Source organism: Nymphalis io, chromosome 21 (genome assembly GCF_905147045.1).
Source record: "Nymphalis io chromosome 21, ilAglIoxx1.1, whole genome shotgun sequence".
NCBI lineage: Eukaryota > Metazoa > Arthropoda > Insecta > Lepidoptera > Nymphalidae > Nymphalis > Nymphalis io.
Window position 1 is genome coordinate 6,741,802 of NC_065908.1, and position 19,744 is coordinate 6,761,545.

The 19,744-nt window shown below is 30.8% G+C and overlaps 1 protein-coding gene across 4 annotated transcripts in view; it reads right to left on the minus strand.

Annotated features, from left to right (window-relative positions):
* Nucleotides 1–7,320: 7,320 nt before the first annotated feature.
* LOC126776815 (synaptotagmin-10-like) overlaps nt 7,321–19,744 on the minus strand; it is a 111,614-nt gene continuing 99,190 nt past the window's right edge. For 3 of the 4 annotated variants that reach the window (XM_050499616.1, XM_050499615.1, XM_050499618.1), the window contains exons 7-11: nt 19,347–19,515; nt 12,903–13,023; nt 11,322–11,493; nt 8,374–8,569; nt 7,321–7,686 (exon numbers count right to left, since the gene is read on the minus strand). In XM_050499616.1, coding sequence (XP_050355573.1) covers nt 7,666–7,686; nt 8,374–8,569; nt 11,322–11,493; nt 12,903–13,023; nt 19,347–19,515 — 679 coding nt within the window. In that variant the 3' untranslated portion in view covers nt 7,321–7,665. Of the gene's footprint in view, nt 7,687–8,368; nt 8,570–11,321; nt 11,494–12,902; nt 13,024–19,346; nt 19,516–19,744 lie in introns of all 4 variants that reach the window. The other variant, XM_050499617.1, reaches the window with a different exon arrangement.

Below are 19,744 nucleotides of genomic sequence, written 5' to 3' on the forward strand. Positions count from 1 at the left end.
TTTTTGTTGTGGTCTGGTTATAATGACTCGGTATTTAGTAGAATATTTTTTTTATATAGAATAGGAAGTTTATATATTATATTATAGGTGTTACCTACCCAGACGAGCTTTCACAAAGCTCTACCACCAGTAGGTTTATTACATAGGTCTCGTTAGTGGATACATTTTTGGTCATCTCATTTATATTTTAAAATTTTGTCGCATTTAATCCTCAGCCTTCAATTTCGAATTTTAAGATTGATAGACATGTGCGTATGTGCATACATATTATGTACAAACAAAATATTATAATATAAGAATTCGTAATACGTTGCATACGTATTGCGAACTTAATTACAAACTTAATTATACACGTACAAATGTTAATACCTAGTTAAGATGCCGTTCACTTTGTGGTAGAGCTTTGTGCAACCCTGGTTAAGTACCATATTCTACCGCCAAACAGCAATACTTAGTATTTTTGTATTCTTGTTTGAGCGACGTGAAGTGTGAGTGAGCCAGTGTAAGTAAAGGCACATCTTAGTTCCAAAGTTATGACACATTGTCGATGTAAAGTCTGGTAAATATTAAAACCTGACTCATAATAGGCGTTAGTTTCACAATACAGTCAGATTTTTTGATGTTCAATAAAAGATATTGATTTTATTTTATTTCATTTAATAGGATAGAGAAATTAATAATTTATTTCGTATCAATCAAAATTAAAAGTTGAATTTCAATGTTCCGTTAATATTGAATTCATTTTAAGGCTAAGATACACTTTCACGACCGAGCATGAGATGAGTTATACCTAATTATAAATTAAGTCCGTGTAAACGTAAGTGTGTTTAATCTATCCAAGTATACCATCCGCTTAAAACAATACCATCTTGACTTAAAAACAATCAAAAGTATTCAGAAAATCGCAAGTGCGCAAACTGCCTTACTAAGTTTCGCGTTACCGAAGCAACAAGATACCGACGTTGCTTCTTTTGGAACTTGTTTAACAAGTATCTATGTTACCCGTTATTTCGAAAGAATCCTTTGATATCCGATATATCGACAAATGAGGTTGAAATTTAGGTTTCCAAATAACTTGGACGTCTTCTTATTTTTAATTTTTCGAATATAAAGACTCAAGTCTGTTAACGTCCCACTGCTGGACTAAGGCTTCTTTAGAAGGCTTGGAGCACAATCCACCACGCTGTTTCAAAATAGGTAATGTAATATATGGGCATACATGGGGTAAATTTTCATTCGACACATGTGAAGCACATGAAAAGCACGTGTTTTATTTCGTTAAAATTCACGTCATTGAGCCACTGAGCCATCTCGGTTCTATATTCTACAAACGCATTTCTTGCTCAGCAATGATGAAAAAGCTTCGTGAGAAAACCTGGATATGTAGAATCATATCCCTCATATGCCCGCCAATCACCAAATCGCACTGAGCAGCATGAAAATACCCCCCAAACTTTCTCCTTAAGAGGAGAAGCCTATGCCCAACAGGGGGATACTTAGGAACTGTTTCTGTACTATTCTTACTTATCAAGAATGATAATATCAGCAATTTGGTAGTTCTGGTAGGTAGTATCTGCAATTGTATAAAATAAGTTATGCAATTTTTTTAAGATTTTTGCAAATATCTAGTAATAAATAAAATTAATTAAGCTTAAGGTTGTTTGAAACAAACTAAAATATGTAGATAACTCGTACCTTAATTGTTACGAATTAAAGATCAATCAAACCAATACACTAAATGAGGTTACGAAGTACTTAAGTAAATGTTTTGTGTTACTTATACAAACTATAATTAAGTTAGACAAGCTGGGTTAGTTTGGCTAACTTATCCACAGTTATCTTCAGAACAATCAAATAATTATTCCTCGTCTTACTGTCTCCTCATGTCAGGAGGGCTGGTTCATCTTCGCTTAGAGGATCAGATTTGCGCTTGAAAGGGGGAAATGCCGCTAGCATTCTGGCCTAGTTTAGTAACTATTATTAATTTTTACTTCTATATATTTAAGGCTTTAATGTATTAATTATAATAAGTATCTGTTATCACATAACATAGTCACATGATAACAAAACAATATAAGAACACAATAAAAATAACAATTAAATTAACAAGATTATATAAATGTATAAGGTTTTGTACCAATATTTACGTGGTCAATGCACTACAAACCATAGTATCGTTGTGATGTGATGTCAATAAATTGTGCACTATCTCACCCAATCTTCAAACCGGAACACAACATCACAAAGCATTACTATTTGGCGGCATAATAATTAGTGAATCTGCAGAGAGCCCTGGTAAGAGCTTAATGGGACGACGTTATTTGGGAACAGAGAAGGCATTTATATAGAACACCATATGCGACACCCGGTTCCCGCCTTATACTATGTAACAAGGAGGGTACGTTAAGAATCCAAATCGCAGCGGAAATCACCGAAATCGAATGGAGCAAATATTCGTCTTCTATTTAACTTCTTTGTACGTTTGAAATACTTAATATTAAGCCTTAAACCTTCGAATATTAAAGAAAAACTTTTCCAGACGATTTAGCACCCCGTATTATTGCCTCCACTAGTGACAGGGGCTGGTTCATTTTTCGTTCAGAGAAATACAATTCAACGGAAAATATTGTAAGCGTACTTGCCGCCCACGCGATTATGATTTGAATCGTTATAATTCTTACATTTTGATATTTATATTACCTAAGTAAGAATGTAATGTATGTAGTAATTAGAGGCCGAAATAAATTTAACGTCAGGTGTTAATCTAGAAAATATCACGAATACCAGCGTAAAGTGGCTTTATATGCTTACTTCAATCGCACGGCGTGTATCACTATCCTCGGGACAATGATTAAGGTGTTAGATACCTCACCTGAGCTAGATCTTAGAAGGAAAACGCAGCATCGGACACCATTTTATCCAACTTGCCGCTGCCGCCTTGGGCTGCCTCATACCAAACACAAGAGGGATGCGATGTGGAAGTTCTCATCACTCGGAACAAGGCTTTCTATCTAACACCAGCTTAATAGAAAACTACTTATATGATTAATAACAGAAACAATATGTAGACAAAAAGGGCAGAAGAAATGCGGGACCAACTGAATATACCTCACTTGCTTTCACGTGTGTGGGTGTTGCTTTAGAAATGATATCGTAATTATCTTGTATGCTTATATTTCTCTGAGTCGCACCGTTGTATTCGATCCTTTCTCGGAATCAGGAGCTTAATGAGTTTCAACCCTTTGATATTAGTCTAAATGCAGTCTTAGAGTCGAGCTAATCTGACTTAAAGCTCTCTTGTTAATTTTATCGTATATTTTATATATTATATATTATATATTGAGAAAAAATACGAGAATAAGCACAATCTGCAGATTAAAGTATTTTACACTGGCTCACTCAACCTTCAAACCTCTAGGTAAACTTCAAAACTCTAGGTAATGTATTGTTTGGTAGACTATGCAATAAGTGGGAAGGTACCTATTCATACGGGCACAAAGCCCTATCGCCATGTAAAACTAAAGGCTAACCACAAGATAAACAAGTAGGTTAATTTTAATATAATATAACTCTGTTACGTTATATTAAAATCGCAAATTAAATCATTTATAATATTATTATTATTTTTTATTTTATTTATATGCAGCATTTTTTCACTGAATCCCCATTTCCTTATAGAAAAATAGACCAGCCATCTAATAATTTATTTCATATAATATCCGTTCTTGAAACAAAACCGGTCGCTTAGTGTTTCTTAGGGCGTGAATCGCTAACCAAGGTCACAACCTCAAACATTGGAAACATTGATTTATGTTTAGAATTCATAAAACAAAGAAAAAGTGTCGCTAGAAATTTTTCATTTTTTTTATACTTTGCTCATAATAAAAATAAATATAAGAATTCAGGCGCAGGACCAACGGCTTTACGTGCTTTTCGAGGCCCGGAAGTGTACAGATTCAGAGTTACTTCCAGATTCCGAGCTGCTACTGAGAATTTTCGACAGAAAAATCCAATAACTTTGCTTATATTCATCATACCAATCAATAATGATAGGTATATATGAGCACCACCCATTATCAACTATCTTACGACACTAATTATCTTACGACATATCAATTGCTTGAATTGCTTTGTGATGTTAGAGAGAATGACTTGAAATTGTAATTACAAGGGACAGATAAAGGATGTAACGTATTAAACCCGTAGGGTCAATTCAACTTTCGAATCGTGTTCGCGTAGCAATATCCTATGGTGTTTGCAAATATTACCTATAAGCATCTCATCCCCAACATAAAAATGAGGTTCAATGCTACTGTGAATTATTTCGGTGAAATGACTTTAAATGTTAATATAGCATGAAGCATAAATGGTTGCCAGCACGTTAGCGTCAGCAATATCTTGTATTTGTTTCTGTGCTAATGTGTAAAATTGGATGAAATTATAACATTATGGGTCATTAATTTCATTAAAAAACCTCATAAAAATGTCAACATTTTATTCATAAACCAGTACAAGTGCTTACATTAGAGTACAGATTTACAGTATAAAGACTTAAGTATTACACGTCTATCTCATACAAAAATAATCTTTTGTTCAGCCGACAAATGTACTCTCATTACCCAGCTTATGTAAAAAACATATAAAGCAGAATATAATAAAAATTAACAATTTATAAAATTATGTAATTGCTTTTTTTTAATATTTTTCTTTTTTAACGATTTTTATAAAAATCTTCGACTAATCAATATAGCATCAGCAATTTGTGTTTACATAAAAACAATCTATCAAAGCGCTTGAAGCGATTTTTTTTATTAAACTGAAATTTTAATTATTCTATTCTTAAATCTTCTCGTACTCATTCACCATATCGGGAGTACGGGGTATTAGTTTATATAAATTAAGCGACTCTGCTTAATGGATAGAACATTTGAAGCTTAACTGATGGCAGTAGGTTAAAATCCGGGCAATCGGAACTGAGTTTTTTAACTCCGATACAAAAATATACATAATAAATATACTTAAATCGTAAATCAATCGTATGCCAGTTTATCTAAATATCACCCCCCAACCCACGGAAAAAAGACTCATAAATTATTTCTAATATTTAAATAATAATTATTAATAATAATTTATATCTATAAATATCGTTGGTAAAGTACTCGGAAAAGGTCCTTAAATTTAAAGTTCCATATTTAAAAAGATCTTGTTTCTAAAAATGGAATGTCTTTGTCAGCAAGTGTGTGCAGATGAGCTTTCAATCCACGGCCTCTCGTCCTCACGGAGTACAGTCGGCAATAAATTTGACAGTCAAAGATTAGATGAGAATCTTAAGAGAATAAATGCTCTATAGCGCAGAATATTTTATAAAAGTTTCCCTTTAAGGAATAAATTTTTGTTCTGAAGATAAAGTTTCTTAAAATATATTATATGTCTACAAAACTTGACCGAGAACTTATTAACAAGTTAATACAAGTATATGAGGTTAATAAACTATTAAATACAGTCATGTAACAAAGTTATACATTCAATAAATCTAATAGACGTCAATATTAATCAAAACGAAAATGTTAAACTACCCGATGTTTCTGTTTTAACATTGAATATGAAATTTTAATCGAAGGATATTTCTAAATATTTCGAATCGTATATTATTTGTAACCTTCATTAAAAATAACTTATTCTAATGTAGATTTATTTAATATAGTAACAAGAATACATACTCACGTCAGCTACATAAGTCTCATTAATATTAAATATTAGCATATTTATTTCTCTTTTTATCTCAAATTAGATATAACGATTTTTAAAAATAGCTTATTTAAACCATATTCGAAGTTTAGTTCATAGACAATTTATATTGTTTTAGCATCTGCTAGCAATCATGTGCTACACATGATTTAAAATAAAATGTATTTTCAAAAGTATTTCATATCTGCATTTGAAAAAGTTTAATTACTAACGCTTCAATATTTGTTAATTATTAGGATATATGTACTTCGTTTACCTTGCTTGATTGAGCGTCACCAATGAATGTGGGGGGGGGGGGAAGTGTCTCAGGCCTGCGCAGCACAACGTCTCGTCATGCACTGATTTATTAGGCGACAAATAGTTTGCGCGTTTAGCGCGCAACGGTAATAAAAATTAGTTAAAAAATTATATTAAAATTGCAAAATAAGCTGAAGGTTCCCTTGATGTTGTGATGTTCAGTATGCTAATGTTAATAAAAAAAACTCGCGGTAGATAGCTTAGGAGCAAAAATTAAATAATTACAAAACCTGCGCTTATTTATGTCAATTTTTTTAAATGAATTGAAAAGGAAATGCTTCTTAATTAATATAACATTATTATTACAAATATATTTTTTTCTGTTTTTCAAAAACGTTTACTGAGAAAAAGGTTTTAATGCAACTCTATTAAGCCCACTTTACAAATATCCACGCCTTAAGTTCGTTATTACGTGATGTTTACTACTAACTGTTAAATATTCACTAACTTTGCTAATGGATAACAAATACTAAACGATCACTTTCTAAGTATTTTATTGAATTATATGAAACAGTTTAGAATAACAATTCACAGATAGAAATTTAATATTTTACAACACGTAGTTGGTTTTTATTTGTAAAAGCATTTTCTCCTACGACACAGATGTTTTTATTAACTTAACGTGTGACTATATCATCATTAAAGGTATCAGAAAGATAGATATATTCTAATAGTACATAAACACATTCTACAATAAGCAGATACAATATATTAATATATATATAATACTTAAATTAAATTCTTGAGTATTGATAAAAGACATTTTTAAATATCATATTTAATTACACGATTTAAAGCTTCATTTTTTTCTTATATAGATATGAACCACAGTTTATAATAAATGCTATTTATTTTTGAATTATTTATTCAAAGGAAAAAATAAATATATTATCTTTCTTTCAAATGTTCTACTTATTGTCAGACACTAAAAGAATATTTTGTAACATTCGATAATTTTCACTATATTTAAAATAATTAAAAAATATAAAAATAAAAAAAATACTTTTAAATTACGATTAATTCATCCGAATTAACATCGATACAATTGATATGAGAATATATAAATGCGTGTAATATTTTCCTTTAAACTTTCTTATTAATTAAAAGACAACAATTTTACAACATTTATTTTAAGTAATATCTTAATTCAATTATGTACATGATACGATCAAGTCTTGAATTGAAATGTGCGTTTAGATAAACATTTTAAGTTAAAATATTGTAGAAAGAATAACAATATATCGTAAAAAAATGATAATAGGATGATAGGTATAGGTTCCTTATTAATGATTATGACTTCCAATTCTACGAATTATATAAACACTATTAATTCTACATTAAATGATAGGGATACATATATTTGAAATTAGTTTAAACAATCATAATATAAGGGTTAAATTTGTCACTACGTCAACAGATATCTATTTTCAATAAATGTCTACTATATTTTATCTCTTATTATATAATACATTTAAAATCTCTACAGTAAATGGACATACAACCATTAATCTTCTAATCACAATTACCTACTTATTAATCTTTGGCATCACAAGAAAACCATGGCATGGTTTCTCTTCATTTCTTTTGCAGAAAACACGGTCGTTTTGATTTGATCTCTCTTCATTTGATACTTCTCTTCATCTGTGAAAGATATACATTTTATAGGACAAATAGTTAATGTTCCTGTGACTGGATTTTGAATATATTATAATGGTTTATATAATAAACATTAAAGGTACAACAAATACAATATAATGCTTTAAACTGGTAGTTAGAAAGTGCTAACTATTCTTGGTATCATCCAAGTGGATAAAAGTGGACAAAAGTGGATCAGCAAATCTACTACCAAACATCAATTTAATAAAACATGAATAGAATAGCATTTAAGTTCCCATAATCGATTCAAATCGATATTTCTTACAATTCCAAAATCTACCATAACATATATGCATTAGAGAAAATCAAAATCTTATGCATTATAGAAAAAAATTTTTAAATTTTCAGACCGTAGCAAGAACACTATATCTTTATGACCCTTACTGTACTATACTGATATTAATAAATGCAAAGTCATAATGCAACATCCATTTTTATGTGGTATTCTCCAGACCGATTTCGGCCACGCAATCAATCTCAAGAGATATTCGCCAACTGCGGAGAATATATACATAGTGTACAAGTGTGTCTATAAGCACAGATGCACTCTCAATTCCCTCACTCATAAACCGAAGGGACGGCAATCTGACACAACCGGATGACCTAGGGTTTGAACCCAGGACCTCATAATCTAGCTACTAAACTATTAGATAGTTAAAACTTTTACCTTACACTTAAGCAATTCAGTGGTGAATTTTGTTGGTTGTTTGCGGGTAGGTTTATGTTCGTCGGGGCGCTCTTGTTAAGGGGGTACCACTGGGCGACTGGTTTTCGAGCGTTGTCCAACATCTCCAGCCAGTGATCACGTCCGATGCCGATAAGGGAGGAGCCGATTGCTGTGCAACCGATCAGCTCATTTGGACCAATCCTGATGTATTAAAAATAAATACAATTTCATGAATCAAATGTAGTAGTCGAATATATTGGAAGTGAATTTTCTTGAATGATTTGAAATTTTGTTTTTAAAGTCATTCGGCCTCGTCACTGTTAGTCTTTGAAATAAATAATAATAGCTTTTATGAAAAGCATGTTCGCCAAGTAGTATATACAAAACCTCGATCTTCTCGGGTGTTTGTGTTTTTTTAATGTAATAAATAACAATATCTATTATATTCATTGTTCTGTTCGGGTATATTTACCTAATACTTATGTTGTTGTAGTTACTGACCTAGTTTTACATGTATGTTTGTTCTAAAATTATTTTGAAGTAGGACTTTGGTTACTCCTTTCGAATATATCTTGCACGTAAAAGTGTCGATAAAATTGGCTTTGAAAATTAACCCGAATTAATTTAATAAGACAAAAAATAATTAAAAAAAATTGCGACTTCAATCTAGCGATGGTTATACATACATTTTTTTATACATATTTACAATTTTAACTAACGGTCTGAAAATGCCCCACTACTGTAATATTCCTATATACGATAATTCGATATAAGCCCTATTCTCTATTCGAATACGAGTGGTACTTGCCCGGGTTTCACTAGAATTATCGATTAAGATTCAGGTGGTGGTGGTGGTATATAAGATTCACCACTGGGCCAGGCTCAGGTGTTATAAGTTTGTTGTTTACTTAGTGAAACAATAGCAATAGTATAAGTTCTAAGATAGATTACGCTGACAGCTTCACGTGCATTAAGTGAATGGTATAAGTGATAAATAAATGTTATAAATCTTAATGATATAGAAACATATAAGAGACAAAACAAAGATTTATCTACTGAGATAAAAAAAAATTGACAATCCAAAAACTTTGATTCTGATGCTGCCTGAAAATGAAAACATGCAGGTACTTTAAGTACCAAACTATGAACCGATAGGAAGATACAGCAACACAAAGTTACAGACAACACCTCTGTGGAGACTACAAGACAAAATAATTACAAAAAAAAGATTCTTCATTATTTAAAAAAGATAAAATTCTTTAGAAAAAACTGTTTTTTTATTTAGTAAACCTTTTATTTTTTAAGCTTGATATCAAACACATCCCGTAGAGATTTCATAATTACTGATTTTCTTTTTCTTTGAAATAAAATAGCAACGGTGAAACTTTATTAATTTTTATATTAAAAGATAACTAACATTATAAATAAAACCTTCATTTGTGGATTATATTCTGCTGGAAATATTACTAGGTAAATAAATAAAATGACAAAGTTCTGTACCATATCATATTTTTCAACGATTTCGTGCACCCTCATGTGTGAAAGAAAATGAATCCTTCTAACCGTTTTCATGTTCAGAGGAAACTAACTATTTTCCCATGCAAATATACATAACCTCTATTCCAGAACTGATTCAAGCACGGGATAATAGTAAACAAGAAAATCGTATGGGGTGTATAACCCTCCAAATAATAAGAAGTAAGATTTGTATTAGATATTAAATTCGTTAAATTCTCGATTAAATGTTGAGCATGGCCGTCTTGATGAGAGGCGGGCTTAATATTCATTCCGGATGTGTTAATCATTCATTCATCATTACAATTACAATGTTGACAAATACTGCTGATGTTTCTTAATAAATAAATAAATAAATAAATACACATGTGTTTGATGAAATTCTGCCACATATTATATCCACCAAACCTCAGTGGATCAACGTTATGAAATAGCCTCGAAGCCTTTAGCTAAAAAGGATAGGAGGCCTTTTTTTGTAGTAGGGCAATTATGATTTTTTACTTAATGCATTTATCTTGCATAAGATGTAATGTATTATACCGATCTTTACCACCAAAAATAAGAAAAAATGTCTCCACATTTTAAGCCTGTTGACTTGCTGATTTTTGAGCACTCCCATATATCAAATGCAGGCGTATAACCTGTGTCAGAAAACGATAAAAACCCGATCATTATTAACAGAAAATCGATTTAGGTAGTCTAAGCGCAACTGAAAATTAAAATATATTTCATAAAAGTTGAGTAATTACTAACTATTTATACCGAGGGTTTGAAGCAAAATGGGTGATTTCATCATGCATAAATCTTTTCATTAGTAAAGATTGATAACTTTATCCTCGGTTTGGTTCGAGGTACAATGAACCTAACGACTAAGATCTCAGGATAAATGAAGCATCTGCAGTTTAAGACTTACATTCCAGACTATTCTATTGTTCAACAGACAGATATGATCTTTAAGCATTATGTCCCATTTGTAACTTATCGATAAATGTAATCTTGTTTTTGGTATATATATATATATATATATATATATACCAAAATATATACCAATATATATACCAAAATATAATATATATACCAAAATATATAATATACCAATATATATACCAAAATATAGTAGTAGTAGTAGTAGTATAGTATATATATATATAGATATTTTGTTATATTTCCTTCTTAATAGACTCTTCTATACACTCTTCGTTACAATCTTATTGTTAATATAATTAAATTGAGAGTTCAGAAATTAATTATTATGCAATTTGGTTTACTCATCTGCTTTTAACATAACATATTATAGGATAAATTTAGCTCGAAAACTTAAAATAAATATTAATTAATATAAGATAAGAATAAGAATGACAACTTAAAACATGTAAAAATGATATTTCTCTGTTTAGAGACATTTTATACAAATAGAAGTGCTTATCTTTAGACTTACAGGTCATAATCGATGACTTTGACAAGCAGTGTGACGTCATACACGTTCTCTGCTGGTAGATCAAAAACAAGAGCTTCGTTATATACTGGACTCAGCGTATTCTTCTTAACTGTCGTTTTCTTCTTCTTTATCCTCTTGCCTTGACAGATGAGACAAATTTTCACGTAAGGATCTGAAACAATTTTTTTTTTATTAAAATGCCCTTTTAAGAAAATAAGGAGAAAATGTTCGGTTAAAAATTTTAATTGGCAAAAGTATGAAAATGCAAAATGAAATAGTAGTAATAATAAGAAAAAAATGTAAAACGTTTTATTCATGAATTTAATAAGAAATATTATCCAGGGTAGAAGTGACGGTGCATAATGATATAGCGCGCAAGCGGCTGTAATATTCTTCTCAACTTCCAAATTAAATCTTAATGACGTTTGCAGATCTAACACTTGAATCTTTGGGTAATATAGCACAAAGTGTATAACACTCCAGCATTAAACAATAACAACAAAATTTTCAGAAATGGAATCGAAATTGCATTATTGCCATAATTTAATGAGCGCATTATAATAGGTATTTTTAATTTTAATCTGTATATAACTTTGTTAAATCCTTTAAAGTATTAATATGTAAGAAATGTGCAATATAATGATGTTTAAGACAACAAATGTACTGTTTTGAAAAGTGCTCTTGAAATACAAAATTATTCTTATGTTAATAAATATTAGTGTCAAAACATGAATATAATAGTGATTTTTAATTATTAAGTATTAAAAAAATATGTTTCATCCTTTACATAGTCGTTATCTGAATAAGCTTATATATAGTTGTTAGTTAATTAAATTCAGACATTGTTTCTAAATGCATGATTCTCTGAAATTGAATTGAATTTTCAAAGCATACCCTTATTTACAATGAAAACATCGAAAATACGTTCTCAGTGCAGTAGTTTTGCTTTGTTTTTTCTAACAATTTGCTCTTGAAATAGGTCAGGGGTGCACAAATTGAGAGTTTGAAAGAATCCTTTATCTACATGACGTCTAGTTTTATCTAAGAAGTAGGTAAATAAGAAAGTGAAGTCATTTTTAGAAAACTTTGGTTGGTCAAATGGAAGGAAACGACAAACATGAACAATCCTTATTCCATTGACTTCCATATACTTCCACAAATACAGAAATTCAATATGAACAACGTTCGCCAACCTACTTTCGAGACTATCGATTGAATTACAAAATTCCCTATTTTGCTGTCCGCATTCCGTACATTGTGAAAGCCAAATGGCAATAGGTTTTAATCTCACATCCCTGAAAATGTTCCAAAAGTTTTAAAAGTTTTAAAAATATGTCGGTTATCTGAAAATGCTATGATTAAATTGGTTAGTCTTTAAATTATAGTGTACATTCTGAATCGTTAAAAGTTATTATATCCAAACTCCTTACTGTAAACATTTACTTGAATACCAAAAAGGAAAACCCCGCTGAGTACTTAAACATGGATTGTTTTTCCAATTTGAATATATTACATTTATACAACGTGGCTGTTTCAACGGATTAAGATTTTAGCTTAGATTTATGGTTTTCACAAATTTACCTGATGATCCATTAATATCCATCGCCTTGAGATTCCTGCCCTTGATCACCGTAACTGTCAGCCGCCCAGCAGTGGGCAGATAGCAGAGTGAAAGCATCAATTCGCCAAGATCCTTCTTTTCCTACACAAAACAACATACATTAAAATATTTATACATGAGATGAGATGGGCTTATATGAGCCGAGATGGCCCAATATGAGCCATCCATGATGGCGTAGTGGCTAGAACACCTGATGAGTTGAGAACACCTGTGTTTAATTTGTGTTTATAAATCATCTCGTGCTTGACGGTGAAAGAAAACATCGTGAGGTATGCAAAAAAGATTATTCAATAGTATTTTTTGCGAACTACCGAATTCTAATTTATTTATGCTACTAAGTTAAAGCTGAAGGTCATTTTAACTAAAATGAAAACAATAATTTTACAAAAATACCTAAAAACCAGCCGGTACTTTTATTACTTTTTACACTTAGATTGAAATCTCCAATACTAAACCGAAGGAAAACATGACGCTTAATCATTCCGAATAATGGGCATTATTATATAACTGTCGCGAAACCTTTAGTGAAATTTTCGGAATCCTTACAGCCATTAATCACAGCTCAATACCTCTAACCTTGCAAACAGCCTAGCTCTACTTTCATCACAAGAGCCCTTAGAATATCGTATGAATATTAAACTGGCTGGTTCAATACATCATAATATTTTGAGGTTGAAATATTATTGAAATATCTGGAATTTGGTGATTATTTAAAACAAATTAAACAAATTTTGTATTTCAAAGAATATTTATCTAACCAATAAAATAATAATTAAAATGTAATGACGACAAATGAATTAAAAAAAAAACTGTGTGGTATTTTATAACCACTCCGGGTTTCGCTTCTATTTTTACAGAAATAACACATGTTTTAAAACAGTCCATTATTATATACTTTACGTTGTAAAAACAATTGTAAAATTTAAATAAATTCGTCTGGTGTTACCATTCATATTTATTTTCTGAGATATATTATATATTAATTTATCCGAATAATGAAAGAGCTCTAATGATATAGTTAAAATATTCCATTCTAATATTAATAAACGTAAGTTTGAATAAAAATGAAGCCACATTTTAGAAAGCAACAAGAAATTACAGTTTAAATATTGACAGTTAATAAATGAAATCATTTATTTTTACCAGACTACGGAGGATTAACTCGTAACTATGATTTCAGCCAGTATGTTTGTAAGTAGGTTCATCTGTTCCCACATAACTTCTACACTACTATATATTTGGGCAAATGAGATATCGTTAGAAGTGACATCATAAAATATACGTTGGTTATGTGACGTCGCTCTAAATTCAATATGGCGCCGTCTAGTGGACATAAGGTGCGTTTAAAGATGTTTATTTATATTTATGTTTGAAATAATAAATTAAAGTAAAGCACTTCTTCTTCACTTAGATCGTAAGCTATTATAATTTATTTACCCATTTAATGTATTTACTTCTAAAGTCGGTGGTTTTGAGTTATAGAGTCTGTTCCGATAGTTTAGTCTCAAATACATTAAATGAACTCACACGTTTTAAAGTAGACAAAAATTTATTATAAATCTGTGCACCCATAGTTAAACATTTATTCCCTAATTGGGTTCTAGTTTTAGGTAAGACTAAGAGACTCGCAAGTCGCGTACGTTTGTACGTTTACTCGTTTGATACAACATCATAACAGATGGGCTGGTATGGAGTTAGTTGTTTAATTTTTTTCTTACAAGAATTTTCGTCTGGGTAGGTACCACCCATACATCAGATATTCTACCGCAAAACAGCAGTACTTGATATTGTTGTGTTCCGGTTTAAAGGGTGAGTGAAGTAATTATATTACACTGGCTCACTCACCACACGCATAAGGGACATAAAATCTTAGTTCCCAAAGTTGGTGGCACATTGGCTATGTAAGCGATGGTTGACATTTTTTACAATGCCAATGTCTAAGGGCGTTTGGTGACTACTTACCATCAGATGGCCCATATGCTCGTCCGCCGTCCTATTCTATAAAAAAAGAATGTATATATTGTAAATATACATATAAATAATTTATAGTCATTAAATACATATTTATATTATTGGAAACTTTATTGGTTTATCTATTTGTGGTGTTCGCTTAATTTATTGCATTATTATTCTGTTTGTAAAAAGCCGAGATGGCCCTGTGGTAAGAACGCGTGAATCTTAAGCGATGATCGTGGGTTCAAACGTGTGAGAAGATATATATATATATTATTAAAGAAATATTTGTGAAGTTGGTGTTAAGAAATTGTAGTGAAATATATTTTGGTAATTTTATTTCGTAGTATTTGGAGATTGGCTAATTTGGTTTTTACATTATAATAACACCCAGGGACATTATTCACACACCGCCATCTGGTCCCAAACATAGCCGAGCTTGTACTATAGAAACCAGACAACTGATATACTACATGTACTATTTTTCTTTTGTAAAAACATATTTATATAGATAATTACACCCAGACTCAGGACAAACAGACATGTTCATTCCCACAAATGTCTGTCCTGGGTGGGAATCGAACCCACAACCTTCGACGTGAAAGGCAAGTATCTACCAACCACGCCAACCGGCCCGTCATTTATTTATTTTTCAGCCTAGGGTTAATCCTATATTTAAGAAAAATAACTTTGAATAGTGCCGTAATGGCCAAATTAAATTTAAAAAATATATATTATCATACTATTCAGAGGGTGATTTTTACGTAGTAGCTTGTTAAGCTTTTACTTGTTAGTAGAACGATCTCGAAATTATTTACAATATGGATATCGCATTGCTAATACAATACGCAAAATGCTATGAATGTTGATTAGATTTCAATGTTATTAAATATTTCGTTGGTCATACATTTTGTATATGAATATTACGTTGGACTAAATTTATATCATACACATCATATATAGTATCATATATGATATATAGTATGAATCTATAGAATATCTATGATAATAAAATATGTATGAGAAGATTTAAAAAGATAAAATACCGAACTGTCATTTGTAACGTAATAGGTAGAGGCCGGGTTGTATTTGTTGTCTGTTTATTTTCCCAACTTTATTCGTGAACCTTAATTAAGATTCCGGTTTCAAATTTGGCAAGTACCACTGAACTTTGATGATCAATTTGTGTTTATAACTCAACTCGTTCAGAACATTTTGTCAGATGATTAATCCAAGTTGGAGAATCGTAACGTAATAAGTTCCAAATATTTTCTTCGAAGGGAGAGTAATTCTTTTCCAATAGTATATTTACTTTACTTTTATTTTCCCAAGCATCACATCACATTTAATTTTATTTATAGCAACTTAGCGTGGTGATAGCGTGTTATGTTTTTTTGCTTTTAATATTTATCATCTCACAATTCCATCATCCGTAACCGTAACAGCCTGTGAATGTCCCACTGCTGGGCTAAAGGCCTCCTCTCCTCTTTTTGAGGAGAAGGTTTGGAGCTTATTCCACCACGCTGCTCCAATGCGGGTTGGTGGAATACACATGTGGCAGAATTTCAGTGAAATTAGACACATGCAGGTTTCCTCACGATATTTTCCTTCACCGTAAAGCACGAGATGAATTATAATCGCAAATTAAGCACATGAAAATTCAGTGGTGCTTGGCCGGGGATTCCCGTGTTCTTACCACTGGGCCATCTCGGCTCAGTGATACCACTGGGCCGCATAATATCGGTTCATATATTCCATCATATATGAACCGATTTGGAAAATTATTTAATGTTTCGGAAGAGTAACTAGTAAGAGTGTAAAAATAGGTCATTGTTTTTTAAGAGTCGAGTTTTTCCTTTAAGTCAGTTTAGTTCAGTTTTAATTATTCATCGTGTGAGAAGATATATATATATATTATTATACATATCATTTAACCTACCATGATGATATGGTGATATAAAAGTATTGACGTTATTTAAAAAGTACATATTTTTAAACACAAGCAAAATTCCGAGAGAAACCATTCCGTACCAACTGTATTAAATAAAGTCTTGCTTGATACATACGGTTCCTACATATGGATGAATATTTGAATAAATATGATAATGTTCAATGGAACGTGTAATATGTGTGCGATGAGCAAGATATAACCGTCTCTAGATGCATTCATGATTATAATTTTGTGTTCAACGTTGCTATTTAAATATATTTTTATTTAATATAATATTAATATACATTTTATGTACAAAATGTTTGTGTTTAAGATTGCAAGGTTTTATGTTTCGTATGTCGTTATAACCTATTATCAATTGTATGTAATTACCATTTCGACAATTTTATGTCTGTGTGAAAATTTTTAAGAAAAAGCGTTTTTGGAACTTTTACTTGTCGTTAAAAAGCACATAAAAACAGATTAACCAAGCACATAAAAAGTCTCACGAGATATCTACTCATTTGACTGATTTATCATTATTAATATTATAAATGCGAAAAAAGGGTTTGTGAGTTTTTCATTTATTTGTTTGTTATGACGTCTTAATGACTTAATATTGAAATTTTGAATTCAGTCGTCATACAGAAAAAAACATAGGGTGAGGTAATAGAGAGTTCACCTGTGTTTGCGTATACATTTGTGAACTATAATATGCGCAATTGGATATTATCCCATGAGATTGGCCGTTGTGACCGATATCGGTCAGGAGAATATCATCTTCATCAGAATATATGGTGAGTGTTCCCAATACGTTCTAGTAATTAAAGTATTTTTCAAAGTTTTTCTATGTTTTGGACTTGTGCCGAACATAGCACCTTTTCTGTTAACATCTAATCAATGGTGTCAATAAAAAAAAGTTTGAAAGAAGAAATTAAATAAGTTATACAAATTAGTTACGAAGTTTATACGAATAAAGGTAGGTACTTGAAATCTTTTTGTTTTATCCTTTCCTAAAGAAAATCTCCGTGAAAATTGGCAGAGAAAAAGTGATCCAAAGTTTGATACTTCTAAAAGGACCTTGTTCTTCATTTTGTCAACTTGAAAGTTTTAAAATGAGATATTTTTTTCAAACCTGGCCGAACACTCTCGTCAAACTAAGTATTATATAATATTATATATAACATAACATGTATATGTTTAGTGTACCCAAAAGTAATATTGAATATATTACTTTTAATAACGTATGGTTATTTCTAAAAATAATAAATTAAAAATTGATAGAGATAAGTCAGCTTAAGTGACTACAGACCAATCTCAATTTCACCAGTATTGAATAAAACATTGGATAAAAGCATGTTTAACCGAATATTATTGCAGTTTAACTCAAACACACTATTACGTTCTCAACAGTTCGAATTTACCAAAAATCGTTCTATGATCGGTCGTGAAAGATGAAAGATTTTTTCAAATTTAGTATAAAATAAATTAACTACGACTTCTATCTGTAAAAAATACCGTTAAATAAAAATGTAGCCGTCGCGGAACACCTAGCAGCTGCTAGGCGTTATACAGCTGCATAACATCGTAATTGGAAGAACTTATAACCGAACAAATATGAAGATAAATTGAGAACCTCCTACTTTTTTTAAATTGGTTAAATTCTAATGTATTTGCCCACACATGAGCAGTTCTGATAAGGAAAGTTTTATATAAATCATAGTTTGCCGTCTGCTCTTAAATGAATGAATGAATAAATGACTGAAAATTTAGTAAATATTATTTACATTTTTTATATAAAAGAACTTTGATTACTTGCAGTCTAGACCATATTTAATCATTGCGGTTGATTTGTTTAAATTACTTTTAAAGAATACAATCAAAATATTTTCTTTAGTATTTGGTTGAGGTTATATATATATATATATATATATATATATATATATATATATATATAACCTCAACCAAATACTAAAGAAAATAAATGAGAAAAAGGTCATTAAACTATTTAGTTAAGGTGTGAAATCTTCGGTGAATTGCGTTTGCCTTGTAGCGTGATTTTTTATGAAAGTGGTAGTTGGACGGGCAAATGGGTATGCTCGTAAATGGTCACCACCACCCATAATTTAACATTGTAATAAATATAAACCATTCATTTTTTTGGAAACTAAAATGTTACAGACGGACTTGCAAAATGTTTTACCATAAAGTAAAAAGCAAACTAATATTATAAAAATTATATTAAGAAGAGGTTTGAAGACTAATTACATCAGATTGCTGCATTGCAAGTTGGTTGATGGTTAAGCATGGCGAAGATTTGTATTCATCATACCTAAGTTTCATCACGTTGTTTCCAAATTAAGGACATGAAAGTTCAGAGTTCGTTTTCTAAGCACACCATCTTATTTCAATTAATGGTAAATTAATATGAATTAAGAAAAACTACTGACATAGATACTAAAATGAAAGATACTAAGATACTTCTAGTTTTGTTTCTAATAATCTACGAAATAATACTAACCTGGGGTGGTGCAAGGATGTTCATGGTGTATTCTATCTCCTGATGCAGATCAGCTGATTCAAGAAGACCCTTAAGCACGACGTGGCCGATGAGATCGTGACGACTGAAGCGATCGAAGTCGTAGACCGAGAATTGAAGATAGCGCTGACGCAGTTCTTCATATGGGACACTGGTAAATACCAAATTATTAATTCATCATCAGTTATTACTAGTGTTTGCTTTATCTGGGTTTATCCCACGTATTATTCAAGGTTAAAAATTATATTCAAACTAGGCAAAGACATTAAAATTATTATATTTTATTATTAGTTTATATACTTTTGTGTATATTTATATATGTATGTATGTGTGGGTGTATGTGTGTGTGTTTGCGCGTGCTTGTGTATTTATAGGTATGA